This window comes from Saccopteryx bilineata, chromosome 6, assembly GCF_036850765.1.
Source record: "Saccopteryx bilineata isolate mSacBil1 chromosome 6, mSacBil1_pri_phased_curated, whole genome shotgun sequence".
Taxonomy (NCBI): domain Eukaryota; kingdom Metazoa; phylum Chordata; class Mammalia; order Chiroptera; family Emballonuridae; genus Saccopteryx; species Saccopteryx bilineata.
In genome coordinates, this window is record NC_089495.1 from 104844505 (window position 1) to 104872127 (window position 27623).

The window sequence follows — 27623 nt, forward strand, 5'->3', positions numbered from 1 at the left end:
TGCTTTGACATTGGTGGAGTGGGGCTCCAGCCAAGCCAGTGATCCCTTGCTTAAACCAGCAACCTTGGGCTCAAGCCAGTGACCATGGAGTCATATCTATGATCCCATGCTCAAGCTGGCAACCCTGTGCTCAAGCTGGCCACCTCGGAATTTTGAACCTGGGTCCTCAGCATCCCAGGTCGATGCTCTATCCACTGTGCCACCGCCTGGTCAGGCAGGAGTACAATTTTTTTTGTTTTTGTTTATTCAGTGAGAGGAGAGGAAGCAGAGACAGACTCCTGCATGCACCCCAACTGGGATCCACTAGACAAGCCCACTAGGGGGCAATGCTCTGCCCATCTGGGGCATTGTTCTGTTGCTCAGCACCGAGCTCTTCTTAGCACCTGAGGTGGAGGCTGTGGAGCCATCCTCAGTGCTCAGGCCAACTCTCTCCTGATCAAGCTATGGCTGCAGGAGGGGAAGACAGAGATAGATAAGTAGAGAGAGAGAGAGAGAGAGAGAAGTGAGAAAGGGAGGGGTAGAGAAGCAGATAGGTACTTTTCCTCTTTGCCCTGACTGTGAATTGAACCTGGGACATCCACACGCTGGGCTGGCACTCTATCACTGAGCCAACTGGCCAGGGCCCAGGCTGGAGTAAAATCTTAAAGTCAACTGATTGCAGATGTTATTCAGCATCTAAAGAATACTTTCACAATAACATCTAGACTAGTATTTGCTGTATAACAGGGCACAATAGCCTGGCCAAGTTGGCACAAATTAACCATCACAGAGTAAAAATTATTAATATTTTCTGGAGGCAGAATTTTATTATGTTAGTTTTAAAAGCTAATATTTTTTTTATTTATTTGTTATTTTTGTAAGAGAGACAGAAAGGGAGAGAGATGAGGAGCATCAACTGGTAATTGTGTCACTTTAGTTGTTCATTGATTGCTTTCTCATGGGCGCTCAAGCTGCTGACCTAAGAGTTTCAAACCTGGGACCTCAGCATCCAAGGTTGGCGCTCCCTCCACTACACCACAACCGATCGGCGGAAGTGTTTTAGAATTTAAAACAAAAAGGCATGGCCTGGAATATAGATGTCTAAGTTATGGTAAGTGGGTGGAAATGGGGATTGCAGAAATATAATATATTATTTATATTTTAATGATATAATATTTCTAAAAACATATTTTGTCTATCAAAGTTAAAATTTAGCTGGTAGAATAAATGGGAAACACTATTTCAGTTTTTTTAAATTTCAGTTTTTAACTTTTTGGTTTTTATTCAATGAACTTAATATATTATAATTAAAATTTTTAGGCCCTGGCTGGTTGGCTCAGCGGTAGAGCGTCGGCCTGGCGTGTGGGGGACCCGGGTTCGATTCCCGGCCAGGCACATAGGAGAGGCATCCATTTGCTTCTCCACCCCCCCCCCTTCCTCTCTGTCTCTCTCTTCCCCTCCCGCGGCCGGGGCTCCATTGGAGCGAGGATGGCCCGGGCGCTGGGGATGGCTCCTTGGCCTCTGCCCCAGGCGCTAGAGTGGCTCTGGTCGTGGCAGAGCGACACCCCGGAGGGGCAGAGCATCGCCCCTGGTGGGCGTGCCGGGTGGATCCCGGTCGGGCGCATGCAGGAGTCTGTCTGGCTGTCTCTCCCCGTTTCCAGCTTCGGAGAGGTACAAAAAAAAAAATTTTTTTTTTTAGCCTTTTTTTTTTTTACAATATGGGAAACCTCTAGACATGTACATCATGTGAACTATGTACCTACCCTGTAAACTTCTGGAGTGTTTTACACAATTCATAGTCTCCCTCTGACCATACTACTTTCAAATTATACTGTTTGTTGCATTATATAGCAGAGAGATCTACATTTTTTTCTTATGAGGTTTTGCTTCATTATTTGTAGTCTTGCAAAATGTATTTCTGAAACACTCCGCCTTTCTTTATGGATAGAGAAGCTATTACAGATCTTTCCTGAATATATGTGTGAGAGTTCTGATGATTCTAGACTTAAAAGAAATCCACATCATAGAGCCAGGCTTACAAGTATCAAGAACTGCTGAAGGCCATTGGCAGACTTCATCTTGAATTGAATCAAATAGTATATTTTTGAATCAAATAGTAATTTACTGTACTATTTTGTGCTTTAAAAAAAATAATACATAGTAGATAATGCAATAAATACTTGTTGCATTAAATAAAAGCAACCTACTAAGATTTGATCATTACTTCTGGGATTCTTGTGAGAGGGAGAGAGAGAGAGAGAGAAACATTGAACCTATAACCTTGGCATGTTGGGACGATCTCTAACTGAGCTACCCAGCCAGGGCTCCATCTTACCCATTTCTAAGAGTACAGTTTAGTGGTATTAAATACATGTACATATTTGTGCAATCATCACCACCATCCATTCCTATAACTCTTCATCTTGTAGAATTGACACTCAGTACCCAGTAAACAATAACTCCTCATTCTCTCCTTTCCACAGCTCCTGGCAACTACCAGTACAGTTTCTGCCTTTATGATTTTTGACTAATTTAGGTACCTCATATATGTAGATTCATTCAGCATTTGTGCTTTAGTGACTGGCTTATTTTACTCAGCATAATGCCATATAGATTCATCCATGTTGTATATGACAGAATTTCCTGCCCCCCCCTTTTTTTTTACAGAGACAGAGTCAGAGAGAGGGATAGATAGGGACAGACAGACAGGAACGGAGAGAGATGAGAAGCATCAATCATCAGTTTTTCTTTGCGACACCTTAGTTGTTCATTGATTGCTTTTCATATGTGCCTTGACTGCGGGCCTTCAGTAGACCAAGTAACCCCTTGCTCAAGCCAGTGACCTGGTGAGCTTTGCTCAAACCAGATGAACCCGCGCTCAAGCTGGCGACCTCGGGGTCTCGAACCTGGGTCCTCGACATCCCAGTCTGACGCTCTATCCACTGCGCCACCGCCTGGTCAGGCTTGTTTTGTTTTTGACAGAGACAGAGAGAGAGAGAGAGAGAGAGAGGCAGACAGACAGGAAGGGAGAGAGATGAGAAGCATCATTTTTTTTGTTGCGGCACCTTATTTGTTCATTGATTGCTTTCTCATATGTGCCTTGACCAGGGGGCAACAGCAGAGCAAGGACCCCTTGCTCAAGCCAACAACCTTGGGCTCAAGCCAGAAACCTTGGACTTCAAGCCAGCGACCTTTGGGCTCAAGCCAGCAACCATGGGGTCATGTCTATGATTCCACACTCAAGCCAGTGACCCTGCACTCAAGCTGGTGCGCCTGTGCTCATGCCAGATGAACCCCTACTCAAGCCAGCAACCTTGGGGTTTTGAACCTGGGTCCTCTGCATCCCAGTCAGACACATATCCACTGTGCTACCGCCTGGTCAGGCCAGAATTTCCTGCCTTTTTGAGGCTGAATAATATTCCATTATATATACAGACCATATTTTGCTTATCCATTTACTGTTGATGGACACTGAGTTGCTTATACAGTTCAGCTACTGTGAATAATGCGGTTATGAAACATGGGTGTACAAATATCTCTTCAAGACCCTGCTTTTACTTCTTTGTGTATATACCCAGATGGGGAATTTCTGGAACATAGGGTAATTTTACTTTTAAACTTTTGAGGAATTGCATACTGTTCCACAGTGACTGTACCATATAACAATCACAGCAACAGTGCTCATGGTTCTACTTTCTCTACATCCTCGTCAACACTTGTATTGTGTGTGTGTGTTTTATATAGTAGCCATCCTACTGGGTATGATGTATAGTATCTCATTATAGGTTTGGTTTGTATTCCCCTAATGATTGGTGATGAGCATCTTTTCATGGGCTTATTGGCCATTTGTATATCTTCTTTGGAGATATACAATTCCTTTACCAATTTTTGAATTGGGTTTTTTTTTGTTGTTGTTATAGAGTTTTAGTTGTTTTCTCTATTTTCTGGATATTAAACCATTGTTAGGTATATATGATTTACAAATATTTTCTCCCATTCTGTGGTTGCCTTTTTACTTTGCTGATAACATTTTGATGTACAAAATTTAAAATTTTTATGGTGTGTAGTCTGTCTACTCTTTTGCTACTAGTGTCATGTCCAAGAAACATTACAAAATTCAATATTGTGAAGATTTCTTTTTCATTTAAAAATTTTTTTCTGTGAAGATTTTATTCTATTTTTTTTTTAAGAGTTTTATTGTTTTGGTCACACACGATATGAATATGTGTGTGTATCTTATATGTACATATGCTTGGGTACATGCAATATGAGTGTTTACTATATCAGTTTGAATTGACTTATGCCAACAATTACTAAAACTTGAATTAAATAAATATATTGTAAGAATTACAATAGAAAATTAAAACTGCAGTTGTATTTGTTACGTAGTCTGGTGCCTCTGAAAATAAGCTAATCACCAGCTGGAAACAGGAAGAAATTTGACTTGTCATATGGAGTATAAATGTGGGTCCATTATAGGAAATTTGTACTTCTTTGGTGGGGGTATGGGGCACTAGATAATATTTGTCCATACAGAAAAGAGCATTAGAGTCTAAAGCAGAAAATTCAGTATATTGTATACTACACTTTCTACTATATTGTGAGCAACCACTGCATTGTTTAAAAGTATATACTTTTAGCCTGATCAGGTGGTGGCACAGTGGATAAAGCATCGGACTGGGATGTGGAGGACCCAGGTTCAAGACCCCGAAGGTTGCCTGCTTGAACGTGGGCTCATCTGGTTTGAGCAAAGCTCACCAGCTTGGACCCAAGGTCTCTGGCTCGAGCAAGAGGTTACTCAGTCTGCTGAAGGCCCATGGTCAAGGCACATATGAGAAAGCAATCAATGAACAACTAAGGTGTCGCAATGAGAAACTGATGATTGATGCTTCTCATCTCTCTCCATTCCTGTCTGTCTGTCTCTATCTATTCCTCTGTCTCTGTAAAAAATAAAAATTAAAAATAAATAAATAAAAAATGCTAGTATTCTGCAAAATTAAAACACCCCATTAAAACTGCTACCATTGTTTCACTGCTCTTGTCTTTTGTTCACCCCTACAGAGCCAGCTGGTAGCTAGGCATAGCTGACCTTCCTTATCTCCCTCAATTTTTCAAGAACAATTCAAGCATTATTGTGTTGCATATCTACCATCCTCTTCCCTTGTTTGACCTCACAGTAGCTCATTAAACATTCAGCCTTGGCCCAAGTTTTTTCCATGAGTACCATGACCTTTATTGCAAACCTTTAGCAGCATGAATGAATCACAAGTTGGTAAAAATATTTTACGGAATTTGACCTAACATTGAGAAGAAAGCACAGTGATTGTGGATTTGGAAAAATCTGTAATAGAAATGCATTTGAGAGAGACAATGTTTATATTCGTTCCTTGAAGGATGATGTTTGGTGAAGAATTGTCATCACAACACTCAACAGGGTTACCTTCATTTCTGAGATTTTTGGAACTAGCGATTATTCTGGTCTGAGAAAGAGAAAGTGTCTTTTAGGTACTTAGATAGATAGATCTACATATCTGTATATATCTACAAGATGCCTTTCTTTAGGAAATTGTGGTGGATTGATGTGATGGGGAAACAGTGCTCTGAAGCTGGGTTAAATAACTAAAATGAAAACCTTACTCTTAATGCAGAATACATTGCAAAAGGAGGAGGAGGAGAAGGGGGAGGAGGAAAAGGAGAAGAAGAAGATAGTTACTTATTGGTAATCTCAAATGTTTTGGGTAGGATTATATACTATATCATACTTTTTAATTATATCACAACCATTTTTCCAAAGAGATACATATATTCTACAACATTAGAGTTTTTAACTCTTGATTTTGAGATCATTTTAAACTTCAGGATAGTTGCAAAAGTACTTCAGAGTTCAAATGTGCCTTTCCTTCAGCTTCCCCTAACTATGAACATAACTATGAACAATAATCAAATCTAGGAAATTAACATTGGCATAATTCTATTGCCTAAACTACAGAACTTAATGGAATATCTATATTTTATTCTATTGTTTTCCCTTTTCTATCCCAGGATCCAATCCAGGTAACAACACTGCATCTCCAATTTCCCTTATCTCCTCCAGTATGTAACAGTTCCTTGGTCTTTCCTAATCTTTTATGACCTTGACATTTTTGAAGAATAATGGTGAGTTGTTTTGTAGGACATCCCTCAGTTTGAGTTTGCCTAATGTTTTCACATGTTTAGAATGTGATTTTGCATTTTTTGGCAAGAATACCACACATGTGATATTGTATTCTCTAGCTATCATGTTAGTGATGGATAAAATGGCTACTCAGCTGCCATCTTGAGAACAACACAGGCCCAGAGAAGGAAGGACTGGCTTACTTAGTAACCTTGCCCAAACTGCCCCCACCCTTCTTGCAGCCATTTGCTCATAGGGGATGGTTGAGCCAGAGTACATACAGATTATTTATTTATTTTTTTGTATTTTTTTGTATTTTTCTGAAGTGAGAAGTGGGGAGGCAGTTAGACTCCTGCATGCGCCCAACTGGGATCCACCTGGCATGCCCACCAGGGGGTGATGCTCTGCCCATCTGGGGCATTGCTCCATTGCCACCGGAGCCATTTTAGCGTCTGAGGTGGAGGCCAAGGAGCTGTCCTCAGCGCTGGGGTCAACTTTGCTCCAATGGAGCCTTGGCTGCAGAGGGTAAGAGAGAGCTAGAGAGAAAGGAGAGGGGGAGGGGTGGAGAAGCAGACAGGAGCTTCTCCTGTGTGCCCTGGCTGGGAATTGAATCTGGGACTTCCACATGCTGGGCCAACGCTCTACCACTGAGCCAACCAGCCAGGGCTACATACAGATTTTTTAAAATTCATTTTTAGAGAGGAGAGAGAGGGGGAGAGAGAGACAGAGAAGAGAGAAGGCGGGAGGAACTGGAAGCATCAACTCCCATATGTGCCTTGACCAGGGAAACCCAGGGTTTCGAACCTGCAACCTCAGCATTTCCAGGTTGATGCTTTATCCACTGTGCCACCACAGGTCAGGCAGATTTTTTTTTTTTTAAGTCTGCTGGATACATAGTCTCTTATCTACTCCTTTTTTTTCCTTTAAATGTTTGTATTTATTTATTTATTTTTATTTATTTATTTATTTTTACAGGGACAGAGAGAGAGTCAGAGAGAGGGATAGACAGGGACAGACAGACAGGAGAGATGAGAAACATCAATCATCAGTTTTCCATTGTGAGACCTTAGTTGTTCATTGATTGCTTTCTCATATGTGCCTTGACTGCGGGCCTTCAGCAGACTGAGTAACCCCTTGCTCGAGCCAGTGACCTTGGGTCCAAGCTGGTGAGCTTTTGCTCAAACCAGATGAGCCCTCGCTCAAGCTGGCAACCTCGGGGTCTCGAACCTGGGTCCTCAGCATCCCAGTCCAATGCTCTATCCACTGCACCACCGCCTGCTCAGGCTACATACAGATTTTGAGGAGCTGTGGTGCTACTTCAATCCAAAAACAGAGGAAACTGTCTTGCACCAGCAGATACAGCAATGTCAGCCGGTTTTGCCCCTGGCACTTTGATTATCCTATATAACCCCTGCCTTATTCCTCCCTCGGGGCTGACACTCCTTGTTGGTCTCAGCCTGCTTGCACCCAGGTGCTTTTTAAAATAAATTGACCTCTTTGAACACACTATCCCTGTGTTTTAGGTTCTGCCGTGGTTTCTGCCTTTCAGTTAGGAATTTTAGGATGATGATGTTGACTTTGATCACTTGGTTAAGGTGATGTCTGCCAGGTGTTTCCACTGTAAAAGTTAATAGAATCCTTGCTATTTACATATATCTTGGGGAGATCATTTGGTACAATGCAAGTTTTTGTTTCTCCTCAAACTTTCACTCACTAATTTTAACACCCACTCCTAGATCTTGCCTATTACAATTTTTGCTATTTCCCTCATTCTTTCCACATTTATATTTTGGACTTCTGGAAGGTAGAGTTGTCCCTTCTCCTCCACTTACTAATTCAATTGTTTATTTATATCAGTATGGAATCACGAGTATTTATATTTATTTATGATCTAATACTATCAATATTTGGTTTCTTTCTCAAGTCTACAACATAATTTAAATGGAAGAATAGTATTCCAAGTACATGTCTGAACCATGAATTATTAATGGAATTCTTAAATGTTGGGTATTTAGGTTGTTTTCGGTTGACAGTACTATACTGCTCACAAAAATTAGGGGATATTTTAAAATGAATATGAAGCGATTAAAAAAGAGCCATTTTCTTTTTTTTCTTTTTTTTTTAAATATTTTACTTATTGATTTTTTTAGAGAGAGAGGAGTGAGAGAGAGAGAGAGAGAGAGAGAGAGAGAAGGGGGAGGAGCAGGAAGCTTCGACTCCCATATGTGCCTTGACCAGGCAAGCCCAAGGTTTCAAACCGACGACCTCAGTATTCCAGGTCGACGCTTTATCCCACTGTGCCACCACAGGTCAGGCCTGCTTTTCTTTTTTATTAAATAAGAACATCAGCAAAACAAACAAGAAGTTAAAGAAAGTTGTTCAATTATGCAAATTAGATGCAAACCTAACTTTTATTTCATTGGTGAAAGTGCACTATACAAAAGGCTGAAAGTACTGTAGTATCTACATGTTCACTGATCTAATTTTTGTGAGCACTTATTAATGATGTTTGATGCACAGAAATCTTGCATTGGTGGTTTTGATCCAGGCAGCCAAAACTAGCAACAGGTCAGCAAGACAATCAACCAGTACACACACTCCACCCACACTACCCAGTTGTAATCAGAATAGATCCGGGAGCTCAGGAAAGCCCTGCTTGCAGTCACTTAGCACAATTGTCGTGTACAATACTTAATGATAAAGTTGTTGATGTTGAGGAAAAGACTTCCGGTAGGGGCATGTCTATTTCCGGAAGGGTCTTTATCCTTCCGCCTGTACGTTTTACATTGCCACCGGAAGTGTCTGTACCCGTTTAAAGCCACGTCTGTTCTGACCTCAGTCCCGCCCACACCGTGTGAAAGCGTTTCCGGGTTCAGGTTATTCCTGCTCGGTCTGCTCCGCCCCGCTGTCGGTGCCTTGCTGGAGACCCCAGCTCTCCTGGTAGTGGTCCAGGCCTGTCTGTTCGGGTCCCCACCGCCCCGCTGGAGCTGAGGGCCGTGGGGGCGGCGGCAATGGCGGAGGCGGCGCTGCTGCTGCCGGAGGCGGCGGCTGAGCGGGACGCTCGGGAGAGGCTGGCTCTCTGGGATCGGAGACCCGACACCAAGGCGCCGCTTACCGAGAGACAGACGGACTCGGTGCTGGAGCTGAAGGCGGCTGCGGAGAACCTTCCGGTGCCTGCCGAGGTGCAGTGACAGGCGGGATCTGGGCTGGGGTGTTCCTCCGGCGCGCGGGTGGACCCTGGCCTTGCAGACCCCTGTCCAGGGGTCTCTGTTCCCTCCTCCCTGATCACGGTGGCGGCTCGGGTGGGAGAGGCCCCTCACCAACCGGTTGATCGGTCCTCTCTCTGCCGGCGCCCGCCGACTCTCCCGAGGACGACTGCTAGGGCGTCCAGTGGCCGGTGGCCACCGGCTCCCAGTCCTCTTACAGCACGGGGCGTTGGTGAGGAGCCCTGCCCTAGGAGCCTTGCCCTGGGCTTACTGCCCCGGGGGGTCCTTGACGTGAACCAAGGCGTAATCGTACTGGCCACCATCTCTGGAGAGGCACCGAATCCGAGTGTTTGCTTCAGGACAGCCTCCTGTTGGTATTCGTTTACCACCTTAATGAATAACCCAGTGTCCTTTTCCGTGGGGCAGATGAAAACTTGATCCCGAGTGATAGTTTCATTCATCGCACCTAGAACAGTGAGCTCTCCGTCAAACGCAGGTTGTGGGAGATAGACTTATGCGACCTATTTATTGCAAAACAATGAAAATGAATTTTCTTTGAAAGCTGGGTCAGTACATTATGAGATAAGGCTGGTTTTTGGTTTTAGTGTCAACTTTTCTAGTCTTGATTACCATTGGGATATTATGCCTGTTTCTGCTTGTGTGATTCAGTTCAGTTATGATAGCAAGAAGTACATTTTATGAATTGTCAGATGTTCCGCCATCTTTTTCTACTTATGAGGTCAGGCTTAATTTTTATTTTTTTTTCATAGTTCTTTGAAAAATTTGTTTAAACTCAGAGAGAGAAGAGAGAGAGAGAGAGAGAAAGGAGGGGAGCAGGAAGCATCAACTCCCATATGTGCCTTGACCAGGCAAGTTCAGGGTTTTGAACCAGTGACCTCAGCGTTCCAGGTCAATGCTTTATTATCCATTGCGCCACCACAGATTGTGCCATCACAGGTCAGGTGTGAGGCCAGGTTTAGGAGGATTATTTTACTAGGGATGATAGTTACTTTTGACATTCAAAGCACTTTTTAGAACTTTAAACAGTGTTATTACACAAAAGTGTCACATAATAGGATATTTCCCTACTTTGTACACAATTGTTCGTACTCTCCACAAAAAGGCAACTTCTTAGTTTTTCATTTGGATGATGGCAAGCATCCTGGTAAACTTGCCTCAGTGATTTAAATTGAAAACAGTGGTACATGGCTTTTGCACTTAGTTATCAGCGATGTACAAATGTATTGTATTTTCCTTTCAAGATACAAAAAAAATTATGCGTAGTATGGACAACGACAGCAGTAAACCATTATATGTTGTCAACTAAAACCAGTAACTGATGGTTATAGTAATTTTCTTAAACATTAGCCATCTTTTTCTTCAGTCATCTCCTTCAAGTGACTTTTCTGAAGTTATAGATGAGGAGTGCTGCCTTCAGCTTTCTCACACTGTTCTTGTTAATAATGGTAAAGCACTGTTCTAGGATTAGAATGTGCTACCGCCTCCCCTTCCATCTCCTCCACCACGTCCCATACTACCTCCTCTACCACCTCCCTGTCCACCTCCCCTTCCACCTCCTATACTCACTGTGCTCCTCCCCCTCCCCCGCCCCTCCCCTTCCACCTCCCTCCACCCCCTTCCATCTCCCCCATCACCTCCCCTTCCACCTCCTATACCCCCTCTCCCCTCTCCTCCCCTCCCCACCCCTCCCCTTCCATCTCCCCCATCACCTCCGCTTCCCCATCACCTCCCCTTCCCCATCCTATACCACCTCCGCTTCCCCATCACCTCCCCTTCCCCATCCTATACCACCTCTCCTCCCCCTCCCCACCCCTCCCCTCCCACCTCCCTTCCACCCCCTTCCATCTCCCCCATCACCTCCCCTTCCTCCTCCTATACCACCTCTCCTCCCCTCCCCCACCCCTCCCCTTCCACCTCCCTTCCACCCCCTTCCATCTCCCCCATCACCTCCCCTTCCTCCTCCTATACCACCTCTCCTCCCCTCCCCCACCCCTCCCCTTCCACCTCCCTTCCACCCCCTTCCATCTCCCCCATCACCTCCCCTTCCCCATCCTATACCACCTCTCCTCCCCTTCCCACCCCTCCCTTTCTACCTCCCTTCCACCCCCTTCCATCTCCCCCATCACCTCCCCTTCCCCATCCTATACCACCTCTCCTTCCCCTCCCCCCCTTCTACCCCCTTCCATCTCCCCCATCACCTCCCCTTCCCCATCCTATACCACCTCTCCCCTCTCCTCCCCTCCCCACTCCTCCCCTTCCACCTCCCTTCCACCCCCTTCCATCTTCCCTACCCCTCCCCTTCCCCCTCCTATACCACCTCTCCTCCCCCTCCCCCACCCCTCCCCTTCCACTTCCCTTCCACTCCCCTTCCATCTCCCCCATCACCTCCCCATCCACCTCCTACACCACCTTTCCCTTCTCCTCCATTTCTCCTTCCCTTTCCACTTCCCCTTCCCCTTCCACTTCCACCTCCCCACTCACCTCTTTGTCCCCCTCCCCATCTACCTCCTACAGCCCCCTTCCCATCCATCTCCCCTCCGCCTCCCTTCCCCACCCCCCCACCTCCCCTTCTACCTCCCACTCTATCTCCACCACCTCCCAGTCAACCTCCTCTTCCTCCCCTTCCCCTCCCCCTCCTTGTCCAACTCCCCTTCTACCTCCCTTTCACCCTCCCCCTCCTCCCCTTTACCCTCCATTCCACCCTCCATTCTACTCATCTGCCCATTCTAGGGTCTTTCTCTCCTTTAGGAATTTCTAGGACTACAGCTTCTGCTGCCGTTAACAGAGTCCACTCAAGCAGCATCCACTAAAGCAGTTCATACAACCTTAGTTGGGTCAATGATTCCTTTTTATACCACATTCTCAAAATCTCCAAGCATAGTGTCATTTCTACCTTCTGAAGAACTTTGCATAATTTTCTCAACTATTTTTTTTTTCTCAACTATTGATGATCCCTCTACACCTGCATTCTTAGCAGTGCTCATTGCAGGAATATTGAGTGGTTTTAAAACAAATTCTATACCAATTTTTTTATCTTCATTAATTGGATTTAATGAGTCCAAGGCTGGAATGCACCAAAGCAGGGCACAGCCCCCTCACAGAACAATTATTTCTTCAACAGCAGCTTGTGTGGCATTGTGGTTGTCCGTTCCTCTGTCTTTCTTTTTTTGTATGTGTGACAGGGTCAGAGAGAGGGACAGATAGGGACAGACAGACAGGAAGGGTTGGAGATGAAAAGCATCAATTCTTTGTTGTGGCACCTAAGTTCATTGATTGCTTTCTCAGATGTGCCTTGACCCCAGGGCTACAGCAGAGTGAGTGACCCTTTGGACAAGCCAGAGAACTTTGGCTTCAAGCCTGTGACCTTTGGGCTCAAGCCAGCGACCATGGGGTCATTTCTATAATCCCATACTCAAGCCAGCGACCCCACGCTCAAGCTGGTGCCTGCGCTCAAGCCTGATGAGCCTGCACTCAAGCTGGCGATCTCCGGGTTTCGAACCGGGGTCCTCTGTGTCCCAGTTTGACACTCTATTCACTGTGCCACCGCCTAGTCAGGCACCAGGGTAATTTTTTTTTAGTAGTGAGGACCATTTTCTTTCTGTTGGATTTAGTAATTTGTGTGTGTGTGTGAGTGTGCACACGCACGTGAGTGTGTGTGAGAGAGAGAGAGAAAGAAAAAGAGGAGAAACATCAACTCATAGTTGTGGCCCATTAGTTGTTTATTGATTGCTTCTCATGCATGCCTTGATGGGGTGGAGGGTGGTTCTGGCCAAGCCAGTGACCCCTTGCTCAAGTCGACAACCTTGGGCTTCAAGCCAGCGATCATGTCGATGATCCGACACATAAGCTGGTGACCTCGGGGTTTTAAACCTGGGCCTCAGTGTCTCAGGTTGATGCTCTGTTTGCTGTGCTATCACTGTGGACTTATTAATTCTTGATAAAATGCTAAAATAATTTGCCCTGAAATTTACTTATAATTTACTGTTACAGTTTTCTTAAAGGTTACGTGACCTTAAGACATGATATTTAATTTTTCTGAGTCTGTCTTAGTCTTTATAAAATGGTGGTCATAATAGTTCCTATGTGGGAGTTGTAAGAATTGAAATGTATGTCGAGTGCCCATGGCAGGCTTCCTGCTAGTATTTTTTATGTGCGTTTTCCCTCCCCAGTGTTAAAAGAATAGATTAGAATCTTATGATCCTCAGCTCGTATGGTTGTCACTCAGACCAAAGGTAAGAAAAAAAGAGATTAGGTGCCTCAAGGAAGGTTCGAAGACTTAATTTATACCTCTTCAATGATATGCTGCAAACAGAGAAAGTAATACAAAGTTTGATTTTGGGAATAAATTGATTGAATTTATTATAAAAGGGATGTTCTTCAACTCAGAACTGTGGAAGAAGTAAAGTTTGGGAGAGAAAGGTGTATTTGCTTGTTTTTCCTGTTCAGCTGGTCAAGCAAGGCTTGACAGTTTATTGTAATAAATATTTAATATATTAGTGTTCTTATTGCATAAACTATGTAGTAGCATTCTAGGACTGTCAGTCAGGAACCTAGATCTGTGCTCTTCTCTTTCCAGTGGTAAATGTCTGCTCCATTGGAAGCCAGGGCAGTATAAGTGAGTCAGAGGCATTCAGTCATCTCCACTTGAGGAGTGATTGAGAGGTCAGAACAGGAAAGTTTGTGACAATACTACCCTATTTCCTGATTTGCCATTCTATTCCAGGTGTTTGGAGAAAGGAAGATAGCTTAGTAAATGTGCCTAATGGGAGATTTTTTTCATATGCTCTTAAAAAGCAACTTTAAAAATTATTTCTTGGTCCTGGCCATTTGGCTCAGTGGATAGAGTGTTGGCCTGGTGTATAGATGTCCTGAGTTCACTTCTGGTCAGGGCACACAGGAGAAACGGCCATCTTGCTTTTCTCACCCTCCCTCTCCTCTTTCTCTCCTTCTTCCTCCCCCCATAGCACCTGGCTCGATTGGTTTGAGCGAGTTGATCCTGGGCACTGAGGATGGCTCCAGGGCCTCTACCTCAGGTGCTAAAAATAGCTCTATTGCTGAGCAATGGAGCAATGGCCCAGATGGCCCCCTTGCAGGGGCTTGCTGGGTGGATCCCAGTTGGGGTGCAATGGGAGTCTGTCTGTCTGACTCCCCTTCTCTCACTTAGTAAAAATTAAAAGAAGAAAAAATATCATTTCTCTCTCAAAACAACTGAGTTGTAAAACCAATCTTAAGAGAATTTTCAAGTTATTTAAATATCTTTGTGGGTTTTTTTTTCAAGCTCCCAATTGAAGACTTGTGCAGTTTAACCTCCCAGTCTCTGCCCATTGCACAGACTTCAATAGTACCCGAATCTACAGAAGACATTCTCTTGAATGGTTTCATTTCATTAGAGATGGAAGAAGAAAAAATTGAAACTGCACAGCAGGTGAGTGGCAGTATTGTTTTTAAGGATGCTTGATTATTTCAAATGTCTCGAGACAGGGCTAATAAAAAGGTCCTAATTAAAAGTTCTGAACATTTGAAAGAATAGTAGTTAACATAAAATCTTTTTAGAACATTCTTGATTTTGTGTTAGTTGTGGCTATTAAGTATTTTAAATGAACCTATTGTCCTATTATATTTGCAATACAGATAAAATATGATATTTCAAGTTTGGGTGTTGATAGGTTATTATATTTATAAAAGATTTTAATATTTTATGTACTTTTGACTTCCCCAGTGTATGTCTGTGTTAACCCCCCCTCCAGCATACCATGTGTATATGCACGTGCACACACACAGACACACTCTGCATATTGCTAGGTAATTTCTTTTCTTTTTTCTGGTTGATTGATTTTAGAGAGACAGAGAGAGAGAAGCAAGAGAGAGAGAAATGAGAGAGAGAAGCAAGAGAGAGGAAAAACGAGAGAGAAAGAGAGAGAGAGAGAAAGAAAGAAGCACTCATTTGTTGTTCCACTTAGTTCTGCACTCATTGGTTGCTTCCTATCTGTGTCCTGACTGGGAATTGAGCCTCCAGCCATGTGTTTCAGAATGATGCTCTCACATACTGAGCTAACTGGCCAGGCCAGTAATTTCCTTTTTAAAGTCCTAAATATTCTTTTTAGATGAACCTTATAACTATTTTTAGTAATGTAGCATATATGATCTCTTGATTTTTACTTACTCCTGATGATAAACCTAAATGTACAATAGCTTCTTCTGCCATTCCTCTGCTCCTCTCTCTGTCCTGTGTGGAATTAGGGCTGAGGCATGCACTGAGTGAATCGTCAAGCCAGTGCTCTGACTGCGTAGATAGCAAGTTGAGAGAAGTGGTGCTACCAAGTGATTAAGAGGTCTCCTCTGGAGTCAGGTGAGGGTCTGAAAGGCACCTATATCACTTAGTATCTTTGTGAGCTTAGGAAAGTTATATCTTCTTAGGTCTTTAGTTTCTTTATGAGTAAAACACTGATAATTCGATATCTATGTCATAGGATTTTTGCGAAGATTAAGTAAGCTAATGGATGTAAATGCAGTGTATGTCAGGTGCACTGTGTTCAGTAAACAGTAGCCAACGTACTTGTCAAGTGTAGTGTCTTGGGGAGAATAAAGCATACATTCACTTCAAATCCAACGTGCAAATTACAGAAGATAATCTTGCACCAGGTCTGAGACTTATTTGGACTATTAAAATATCTTCTGGATTAAATTTGCACCTATATATCTCTCTTTAAATTTAAAAGATCTATATTGAATTACAATTTATGTACATTACCACATTCAGCGTGCAGCTTGATGAGTTTTGACAAGTGTATATACCTCTCTAACTACCACTATGATCAATATATAAATATTTCCATTGGGGCCCTGGCCTGTTGGCTCAGCGGTAGAGCGTCGGCCTGGCGTGCAGGGGACCCGGGTTCGATTCCCGGCCAGGGCACATAGGAGAAGCGCCCATTTGCTTCTCCACCCTCACCCCCTCCTTCCTCTCTGTCTCTCTCTTCCCCTCCCGCAGCCAAGGCTCCATTGGAGCAAAGATGGCCCAGGCGCTGGGGATGGCTCCTTGGCCTCTGCCCCAGGCGCTAGAGTGGCTCTGGTCGCGGCAGAGCGACGCCCCGGAGGGGCAGAGCATTGCCCCCTGGTGGGCAGAGCGTTGCCCCTGGTGGGCGTGCCGGGGGGGATCCCGGTCGGGCGCATGCGGGAGTCTGTCTGACTGTCTCTCTCCGTTTCCAGCTTCAGAAAAATACAAAAAAAAAAAAAAAAAAAAAAAAAAAAAATTCCATTGGCCCAAAAAGTTCCCTCATGCTTATTTAAGGTCAGCCTCTCCCATCTCTTGTTAATGATAGATATTTTCAAAATATAGGGCCAGAATTCAAACCTAGGTTTAGCTGATAAAAAAGTCTGTATTCTTAAACCAGTCTGTTATATTATTTATGAGTTTGTATTCTCACAATTCCTACTAGAAAATACTTATATTTACTCAGACCCCTATGTTACCTACTCAGATCTGGCAAATCAGCAATAGGCTTTAGCCTCTCAGGAAGAAATATTTCTTAAGTATTATATCAGGGGTCAGGAACCTATGGCTCGTGAGCCAGATGTGGCTCTTTTGATGGCTGCATCTGGCTCACAGACAAATCTTTAATAAAAAAAAAATTAAAATGTTAAAAATATAAAACATTCTCATGTATTACAATTCATTCATTTCCTACCACTCATGTTCATGGTTGTGGGTGGCTGGAGCCAATCACAGCTGTCCTCCAGGACACCAAATTTTTATTGGATAATGCGTAACATACACGGGTCGTTGTATGGCTCTCATGGAATTACATTTTAAAATATGTGGCGTTCATGGCTCTCTCAGCCAAAAAGGTTCCTGACCTGTGTATTATATCTTTAATACTCTTTCTTCCTTAACTCTGAAAATAGCCCATTGTTTTTAATGTCCTTTGGTTTTCCTAACATGTAGGTATTGATTGTGCAATTAAATTATTTCTTGGTTTAAAACTAACTATTAATGTTTGAGCCCCAAACAATAAGAATTAGTGTTATCCTTTTGACTTGCTATTTAGCATATAGCAACTTCTCATTTTGCCTGTTTTAGTTCTGTTGATAGTATAATAATCTTTATTTTTCCAGTTTTTCTCATGGTTTGCAAAATTACAAACTCAGATGGATCAGGATGAAGGAACTAAATACAGGTACGTGGCTCTTGCATTTGTTGACTGTCCTAATTTCTAGGTCACAGTCATCTGAAGCATTTTGTAATCTGTGTCTCTAAACAAAATTAATATACAAAGAAAACTCCCCACAGCAATATTTTCTTTAAAAATAGCCAGGGAGAAGATTTGGGTCAACTTGTATTAGAAGTTGTGTGATTAAAAAAAGTTTTTTTTAATTAGTAAGTTGTGGGTGGAGACATTGGTTTTAAGATAACTCTAGAAAGGTTTGGGTACAAGTGGGAATTTTATAGGAACTCTAAAAGGTGCTTGTTGCTTTTCCTGAGATGGAGAGACCCAAGAGACGTTCAGGATGGCCACCTAGGTTCTAGAATGTACCCATGTCATTCTGTTTGTGTATATCGATAGCATGGGAGAAATGATGGTGTACAGTTTCTGGCTGATGTGGGGACTGCGGCTTGAGCATTTGCATTCACTGAACATTTATTAAGTGATTATAACTGCTAAGCATTGTGTTAGGTTATTTGATGTATGATTCCGTTTAATCTTCATAGCAGCTCTGTGAGGACAGGCAATATTATTTCCACTTTATGAATGAGCAAACTGAGGCTTGGAAATATTAAGTAACTTGCTTAATGTCATGGATACTTGGGGCAGAGCTGAGATTTGGACTTAGGTGTTCTAATTCCAAGTCCAGACTTCTTCCTGTGACATCACACTCTCAAGGGTAAAAGTGACCTGAAACATTGACTACTTGATACCTTAGGATGGCCCTGGTGTCCCAGTCTTTGAAAATTGAGCTGGGGATTTATTGAGCCTTACATGTGACAAGCCATTGCTAGCTTCAAGGCTGATTTCTTTCATTGCTCCTTTTAGTTTTAGTAATTTTCTTTCTTAAGCATAGAAACTGTTTGTATCATAGCTTTTGGTACATTTCTGATTGTAATTAACTATAGTGAATAGGTCTGCCTTTCCTCATGAAATTCAACTATTTAGGGAAAAGTGAGACTTTGTGATTTATTTTCTATGCTTATTGGGGGAATAGTATTATTGCCAATCCCCTTTTGGTTCTGTTTTCTAGACAGATGAGGGATTACTTGTCTGGGTTTCAGGAGCAGTGTGATGCTATACTGAATGATGTAAACAATGCTCTTCAGCATCTGGAATCATTGCAGAAGCAGTACCTTTTTGTGTCCAATAAGACAGGAACCCTACATGAAGCCTGTGAACAACTCCTAAAAGAACAGGTAATTTAAAAAAACAAAACAACAACAACAACAAAAAACCCCCCAGGTAATTTGGAGTAGGACAGGGTCAGTGATTATATTTACTGCTTTATTTTAAAATAAATGAATACAATTCTAAGTTTCCCTAATTTCTCCAGCTATATATTGAGCACTGCTCTATTTGAGGCCCTGTGCTAAGCATGCAGAATATTACATTGACAACCTGCTTTCATTCTAAATAAATATGTGAACACATACAAGGCCAAACTTTACTATGTTTTGAGCTACTAGGTCTCAGTACAGTTTCAGAGTGAAGAGGAGATACTAGTTTGCTCTGTCCACACTTTATCGTTGATACTTTTGGAGTGAGCATAGTGATTGTGCTAATGGTGGAGTTTAAGGAAAGATGAACTGATTGTGCTAGGTTGTGCTTAAATTGTGACTTAAAGATAGAATATTTAAATTACTATGTCTCTTTTTTTTCTATGTGTGTTCTGTTTTTAAAAGGTAATCATTATTTTATAAAATTATATATAATTTGCTATACTAATCATTGCTTGTTTTAGTCCATGACTGCAGAAATCTTTTAGCATTATTCTGAAATCCTGTGTCATGTATATCAATTCAATGTAATTTTGAGACAGGAGTGTTGATTTTTATGTTCTTATAATAACTGATTTTTCTGTTTTTATAAAATGCAAGTCGGAACTTGTTGATCTGGCTGAAAATATTCAACAAAAGCTTTCCTACTTTAATGAATTGGAAAATATTAACACAGTAAGCATGTTTTTTACTTTTTGTAAAATTAGTGATTTTATTTTATATTTCCCTGTTTGAGTATGATCTTGAAACCTGTAAATTGGCCTAAGTGACATTTTAACTTAATAGTTTGCATGCCAAAAGTTTTCGTATTTGTGGCTGATGGACATGCCATTTACCAGTTCAGATTTTTTTCAAATTTGATATAAGTAATATTTGTTTAAATTGTATTATTGTTATTAAAAATCTCTTTGTTGCTTAACTCTTAAGTATCTTATTTGTAAGCTGTGAAGATTATAAGAAGAAATATTAAATTTAAAATTTTTCTGTGGTTGAACTGCTATAATAATAATAAAAACATTAAAAAATTAATCTCATATTTAGTGTGAGGAAAAGTATAGTCCTCATAATGCATGCTTGTACCCAAAGTAATAGTTTCATAAAAGACTGCTGTGTAAATGATATTTCTGGTTCATAAATTAATCATAACTATATGTACATCATTATATTAAAATATTAAGTTAGTCATAATTATAATTTACTAAAGAGATAGAAGTAAAACTAGTAGCCAATTAACAATGGAATACAGTAAGAAATAGTTAATTCCGAAACTATTTGTATATCGAGATAAATAATTGGCTGGTTTTACTTATATTTTATATATATGATATTAAATATTAAGTGTTTATAGCTTTATATTTTAATGTATTTTAGCTGTTATATTAAGTGTTAGATATCACACATATCTATTACCTATATTTATACTTTTACTGTTATTATTACTTACATGCTTACTCTTACTTTACTTCAGTAATATGATTGCTAAACATAGTATGACCGACTTCTAGTCAGTCCTTTAACTTTGGAAAAATAGCCAGTGTTTGAAAGTAGAAAGTTTATGTATATTATAAAGTGCTAATAAATGGGAAGCTTAGGTACTTGATGTATTATTTTAATATAACATTGTACAATGGAGTAATATATATAAAATGTTTGCCAGTTCATCAAGAGCCCCATTAAAGTTCATAGCAATAAACTGAATTAAATCAGTGATCCTTTTTAGTTGTCCTTTATGTTACAGATAGGCTAATTTGAGGGTGTTTTGGTTACTCAGAATGTAAAGACATTAGTATAACTGTGTTATATCCTAAAGGGAAATATGCTAATTCTAATACATAATTATCAACTTTTACATATATATATATTTTTTTTACAAATTAATATATTTTTTTTCTCTTAAAGAAACTGAATTCTCCTACATTGTCTGTAAATAGTGAAGGATTTATACCTATGCTGGCCAAGTTAGATGATTGTATAACATATATCTCATCTCATGTAAGTCTTGATATTTCTGTATGTTTTTAAGAAATCTTAACATGTTTCTTAATTTGCTTCTTAGGCTGTAAAGTAATTATTTATTCTGAAGGGAAAAATATATCTGTAATATATGTGAAGAAAATCTGTGGTAAATTCTTAGCCATTGTTGATAGTGATGTATAAAGTACTCCTGGCTGCTGAGGCAGCCCCTGAAGTAGAATGAGGTCCTGACTTACACAGTTTTATCCCATCTAAAAGGATGAGTGAGTTTTAGGTTGTGAATTACCGTTGTGCTAGACATTATTCCCCAGGGATTTATAGCTGTGTTTATTTCCCCTAGCTCATATTCTTTTCCTAGTTGAGCCAGATATGTTGGCTTTGAAATCTATGGGGTACTGAAAATATATTTTGTTAGCTGCTGCAAATATTTATTGAGCCCCTACTTTATGCCAGACACAGGGGACTTGGCTGTGACCAGGGCAGTCACAATATTTGTCTTTGTGGCACTTTCAGTCTTTTATATATAGCTTTAAGTAAAGGACATCGTGCTTTTCATTAAAAGTTTGCTTTGTAAACATCTGTTTCCTTTTTGTAATTCTTTCCTTTACAGCCAAATTTTAAAGATTACCCTGTATATATACTGAAGTTTAAGCAATGTCTTTCTAAAGCTTTGCACCTCATGAAGACATACACTGTGAACACACTACAGAACCTCACAAATCAGTTATTAAAAAGGGTGAGTTGACTGATGAGGTTTTTTTTCATTCATTTATCTATTATAATCTTAGTCTGAAAGTAGTATTAGTAACTCCAGTTTTATTTTTACCTTTTGTTAGATAAGAATATGCATTGCAGTTCTATTTACAATAGGAAAAGTGGTTGTACTGTATCTGTCCATGGGTCTTATTTTTAGACTATATGACAGTGTGGGAAGTATTTAGTACTAATGATAAATAATAAAGTAAGATTCAAACTATTTGTCACTTGAAGCATTTATTTGTCTTTTTCATGAAAATATTGGAAGGAGATACATCAAAATAATAGAAGTGCTTCTTTCTGAGTGGTGGGATTACATATGATGGATAATTAAAGTTTCTATGTTTAGCAAATACATTTATATTGAGTGCCTCCTAAATGCTGGGCATTGTATTAGGAATTATACAGTAGTGAAAAGCAGCTAGCAAAGTTTCCTGCCCTCATGGAGAAATAATTCATTAGAAATAGTCAGTTGAAATATTCAGGAGAAATAATCAGTAAAGAAGAAAACAGATTAATCAATTGCAGATTGTAGTAGATGATAGGTGGGAAATGAGGAGAGTGTCAGGTTAGAAATAAGAGTGGAAAGGATGTCATCGAGCACATTTCTTTGCTAAGAAAATAACACTTGAAAATTATGCATTTATTTTTTAAGTTTATTTTCTAAAGAACGTGGAATATATTCTCTGAGCTTTAAGTTCAAAGCCACTAATTTTTGGGTTGCATTTTTACCATTCACATTGCTCTTAGCTGACATAACAGCCAGACTATATATTTTTCTAATTTGTAAAATTTTTAATAAGTTTAGGAAACTAATACCTAATAAGTACTACTACCTACTATGTATAGTGCTTTACTGTTGAGCTGCGTAACGACTTTATGAGTGTATGTTACTACCGTTTAATGGATGCTCTGAATCCCAGAGAGATTAAGTAACTTGGCCAGTGTCCTGCTCTCAGTAAGTGACTGAATTCAGGTCTGATGATTGCCAAAATTCATGTAACATAGGGTAAATTTTAATTATAAAGAGGAAAGAGATGATGGTTGCTCATAATGATTTCTCATTTGTAGCAATATTAACATTTATCTTTCTCTGAGCTTTTTTTCTCTAATCCCTTGGTTAGTGTCTACACCAAGTGGTAGCTATTTGAAGTGATGTGCTTCACATTTTCTGAATACTTGTTTTCTAATTATCTTCCTTCCCTATCCTTTCCCATGTTTCTTTAGGATCCTTCTTCTGTACCTAATGCAGACAATGCCTTCACACTGTTTTATGTGAAATTTCGAGCTGCTGCCCCCAAAGTCAGAGTAAGTCTGTTGACGTAAATAGGATGTTGCTGTGAAATTTATTTAGCCTGCCCTTTTGAAGTCCTACTGTATGTTAGGCCCGTTGCTTGTACCACGAGTGAAAGAAAGGCGGGCATTGTCCCTCCGCATTGCATTGCGTTGTCTTGCAGGTGCCTTGAGACCAGAAGCTCGTTCTCATATGCTTAGGAAATGTATCTAGATGAAACTGACATTTGAGCTTAAACTACTCAGATTCATAGTGGACTTGAGGGGATTGCCAACTTAAGAAAATAGAAATGGTTAATAAATAGGAGCTCATGTTTAGCTTCAATGCAGAATACAGTCAATTTAAGGTTAGGTGGCATTTTTTTTTTGTCTGTTAGAAACTGACAGATTAAGGTATAATAGTGCTTTTGAAGATTTAGAGAGACAGGCAATACTGCTGATAGGGGTGTAAAGCAATTTCACAAAAACATTTTAGGAGTATGAGTCAAAGGCCTATAAAAATATTTTTCAGGCCCTGGCCAATTGGCTCAGCAGTAGAGCATCGGCCCGGTGTGTGGAAGTCTCAGGTTCGATTCCCAGCCAGGCACACAGGAGAAGTCTCATATGCTTCTCCACCCTTCCCCCTCTCCTTTCTCTGTATTTCTCTCTTCCCCTCCTGCAGCCAAGGCTCCATTAGAGCAAAGTTGGCCCGAGTGCTGAGGATGACTCCATGGCCTCTGCCTCAGGCTCTAGAATGGCTTCACTTGCAACGGAGCAATGCCCCAGATGGGCAGAGCATTGTCCCTTGGTGGGCATGCCGGGTGGATCTCAGTTGGGCACATGTGGGAGTCTGTCTGTCTGCCGACCCCTGCTTCTCACTTTGGGGAAAAAAAACAAACATATATATATATATTTTTTTTTTTAGTTACTGACTGGGAAGTAAGTAACTATTATTATATCAGCTTTACATGGTAGAAAGTGGAATTTCAGAGAAGTGAACAGGCTCTCCTGGTCTCAAAACAGCTACTGGGGAGCTGGCACTCAAACCTCCATATTTGCTCCTAGCCCAGAGCTTAAGATTTTATTTATTGATTTTAGAGAAGAGAGAGAGATAGAAAGGGAGAGGGGAGGAGCAGGAAGCATCAACTCCCATATGTGCCTTGACCAGGCAAGCCCAGGGTTTCGAACTAGTGACCTCCGCATTCCACATCAATGCTTTATCCCCTGCGCCACCGCAGGTCAGGCTGGGCAGTTATTCTTAAGAAATAGCCAAGATGTCTAGCAGAAGAAGAATGGTTGATTTATGGTACATCTACCCAAGGCGATATTATGTAGCTATTTAAAAAATGTTTTAAGTAATATTTGTAATGATGATTCATTGAGTGTTTACCAGATGCCCAGGCATTATGCTAAGGCTTTCTCTTTACATTTTCATCTGATATTGAGAATTATTTAATAATAGAAAAATGTTTGGAAATAATGTTAATTTTTTTTTTTTTTTTTTTAGAGGCAGAGATAGACAGGGACAGACAGACAGGAACAGAGAGAGATGAGAAGCATCAATCATCAGTTTCTCGTTGCGCCTTGCGACTTCTTAGTTGTTCATTGATTACTTTCTCACACGTGCCTTGACCACGGGCCTTCAGCAGACCGAGTAACCCCCTGCTGGAGCCAGGGACCTTGGGTCCAAGCGGGCGAGCTCTTTGCTCAAGCCAGATGAGCCCGCACGCGACCTCTGGGGTCTCGAACCTGGGTACTTCCGCATCCCAGTCCGACGCTCTATCCACTGCGCCACCGCCTGGTCAGGCAATGTTAATTTTTAAAAGCAGATTATAAAGGTGAATATGTAGTATAATTCCAATTTTGTTTGAAAAGAAAAATATAGTAACTCTAGTTTGTGTATACAGAAAAACTGAAAGAATATTCTTTTTTTTTTAGATGAAAAAAAATTCATTTTAGAGAGAAGGGGGAGAGTGAGAGAGAGAGAGAGAGAGAGAGAGAGGAGAGAAAGAAGTAGGGGAGGAGCAGGAAGCATCAGCTCCCATATGTGCCTTGACCAGGCAAGCCTGGGGTTTCTTTTTTTTTTTTTTTTTTTTTTTTTTTGTATTTTTCCAAAGCTGGAAACGGGGAGAGACAGTCAGACAGACTCCCGCATGCGCCCGACCGGGATCCACCTGGCACGCCCACCAGGGGGTGACGCTCTGCCCACCAGGGGGGGGTGCTCTGCCCCTCCGGGGCGTCGCTCTTTTGCGACCAGAGCCACTATAGCGCCTGGGGCAGAGGCCAAGGAGCCATCCCCAGCGCCAGGGCCAGGCGTCTTTGCTCCAGTGGAGCCTCGCTGCGGGAAGAGAGAGACAGAGAGGAAGGAGAGGGGGAGGGGTGGAGAAGCAGATGGGCGCTTCTCCTGTGTGCCCTGGCCGGGAATCGAACCCGGGACCCCTTGCACGCCAGGCCGACGCTCTACCACTGAGCCAACCGGCCAGGGCAAACCTGGGGTTTCAAACTGATGACTTCAGTGTTCCAGGTTGACGCCTTATCCACTGTGCCACCACAGGGCAGGCTGAAAGAATATTCTTGGCCAGACCAGTGGTGGTGCAGTGGATAGAGTGTTGACCTGGGATGCTGAGGACCCAAGTTTGAAACCCCAAGGTTGCCAGCTTGAGCGTCAGCTCGCCAGCTTGAGCTCGGGGTCACCTGCTTGAGGGTGGGATCATAGACATGATCCCATAGTTGCTGACTTGAAGCCCGTGGTCACTGGCTTGAGCAATGGGTCACTGGCTCAGCTTGAGCCCCCCTCTTAATCAAGGCATATATGAGATGCAATCAATGAACAACTCAGGTGCTGCAACTACGAGTTGATGCTTCTCATCTCTCTCCCTTCCTGCCTCTGTCTTTCAATAAAAAAGCAAAAACAAAAAAGCCCTGAAAAAAAATTCTAAAATATTAACTGTGATTGTTTTGTGACACTACTGGTTATTTTTATGTTTCAACATTTTTGTATTTACAGATTTTCTAATAGCATGTGCTATAATCAAAAAGTCATTAAAATTATACCTAAAATAGATGCCTTTTTAATGTGTTTTTCTTTATTCTGCAGACTCTTATTGAACAAATAGAACAGCGATCTGAAAAAATACCTGAGTAAGTACCTAGAAGTTCTGTTTCGAAATGACTTCCTTCTTGAAGTGCTATTTGCCTCAATCTGTTGTGTCCCAGATATTTTCTGGGCAATTACCTTGTATACTAGCGAAGCTTTTTCTTGTAGCACATAACTTATTTTGGGGAGCAAGGTTGTAGATCTGACATGGTGAGTGTGCAAGGCATCTGTTTGTTTATTTACTTAGTTTTATTGAGGTATAATGACATACAACTTATTAGTTTCAGGTACACAACATAGTGATTCAGTCTGATCACTGTAAGTCTCGGTAACATCCATTACCATGCATAGTTACAGAATTCTGTTTTTCTTGTGATGGAAACTTTTAAGATTTACTCTCTTAGCAACTTATAAATATGCAGTGTAGCATCATTAACTATCATCGCCATGCTGTGCGTTTTAGCATCTCCTTTCCCCACAGCCAGGTTTTCTTTTCATTTGGGTAGGTATGAGATGTCTACTCTTTTTTTCTTTTGACGGAGACATAGAGGGAGTCAGAGAGGGACAGATAGGGACAGACAGGAAGGGAGAGAGATGAGAAGCATCAGTTCTACGTTGCAGCTCCTGAGTTTTTCATTGATTGCATTCTCATATGTGCCTTGACAAGGGGGATGGGCTATAGCAGAGCGAGTGACCCCTTGCTCAAGCCAGTGACCTTTGGGCTCAAGCCACTGACCCTGTGCTCAAGCTGGTGAGCCCCCTCTCAAGCCGGCGACCTTGAGGTTTCAAACCTAGATTCTCCGCTGAGCCACCACTTGTCAGGCAAGATGTCTACTCTTGGAAGACAAATCTTTCTTTTATTAAAAGATAGAGGTTATGGCACTATAGTTCATTATATATGTGTCTTTATATATATATATATATATACACACATACATAAATATTTATTGTATTTAATGTAGACAACTGAGAGGTGACTGTATAACTTTAGAGGTTTGGCAACCTATTCTGGGATTTAAAAAAATATATTTTTTTAAAATTGATTTTGGCAAGAGAGGAAGGGAAGGAGAGAGAGAGAGAGACAGGAACATTGATCTGTTCCTGCATGTGCCCTGACCGGGGATCTAACTGGGAACCTCTGTACTTTGGGACGATGCTCTAACCAACTGAGCTGTCTGGCCAGGGCTATTCTGGGATTTAAGATCAGATTTAATTTATATATATGAAATAAGTTTATAGATCATCTCCTTTCCTTTTCATCAGGTACCAACAACTGCTAAATGACATCCACCAGTGTTACCTTGATCAGCGGGAGCTCCTTTTGGGCCCTAGTATTACTTGTACCGTAACAGAGTTGACCAGCCAGAATAATAGAGATCATTGTGCCTTGGTAAGTTTCTGCTTGTTGAAGGTTAATGTTAAATCTTCCTCTGAAATATTTTAATATCCTAGAACCTATACTTGGCTAAATAAGTTTTGGTTTCCATATCAACAAACTTAAAGAATTTTTCTTTCAGGTACGACAAATCTAGTTTAGTAATTAGCATTCTATTTGGCAAAATATTCTCATGTCAATATATATTTTGAGGTATAAAAATTCACAAATAAGTATTTCTTAAAAGGTGAAGTTTTCAAAGTTTGTGGATTTATCTAGCTTTGCTGAAGTGCTTTATTGTTTAG

At 41.3% G+C, this 27623-nt stretch overlaps 1 protein-coding gene across 2 annotated transcripts in view; it reads left to right on the forward strand.

Annotated features, from left to right (window-relative positions):
* Positions 1–8651: 8651 nt before the first annotated feature.
* COG3 (component of oligomeric golgi complex 3) overlaps positions 8652–27623 on the forward strand; it is a 70876-nt gene continuing 51904 nt past the window's right edge. The window contains exons 1-10 of one of the 2 annotated variants that reach the window (XM_066235414.1): positions 8652–9315; positions 14639–14785; positions 17476–17537; positions 18598–18763; positions 19445–19519; positions 20744–20836; positions 21429–21554; positions 22802–22882; positions 25944–25987; positions 27207–27333. In XM_066235414.1, the coding sequence (XP_066091511.1) occupies positions 9145–9315; positions 14639–14785; positions 17476–17537; positions 18598–18763; positions 19445–19519; positions 20744–20836; positions 21429–21554; positions 22802–22882; positions 25944–25987; positions 27207–27333 (1092 nt within the window). In that variant the 5' untranslated portion in view covers positions 8652–9144. Of the gene's footprint in view, positions 9316–14638; positions 14786–17475; positions 17538–18597; positions 18764–19444; positions 19520–20743; positions 20837–21428; positions 21555–22801; positions 22883–25943; positions 25988–27206; positions 27334–27623 lie in introns of those variants that run through there. The other variant, XM_066235415.1, reaches the window with a different exon arrangement.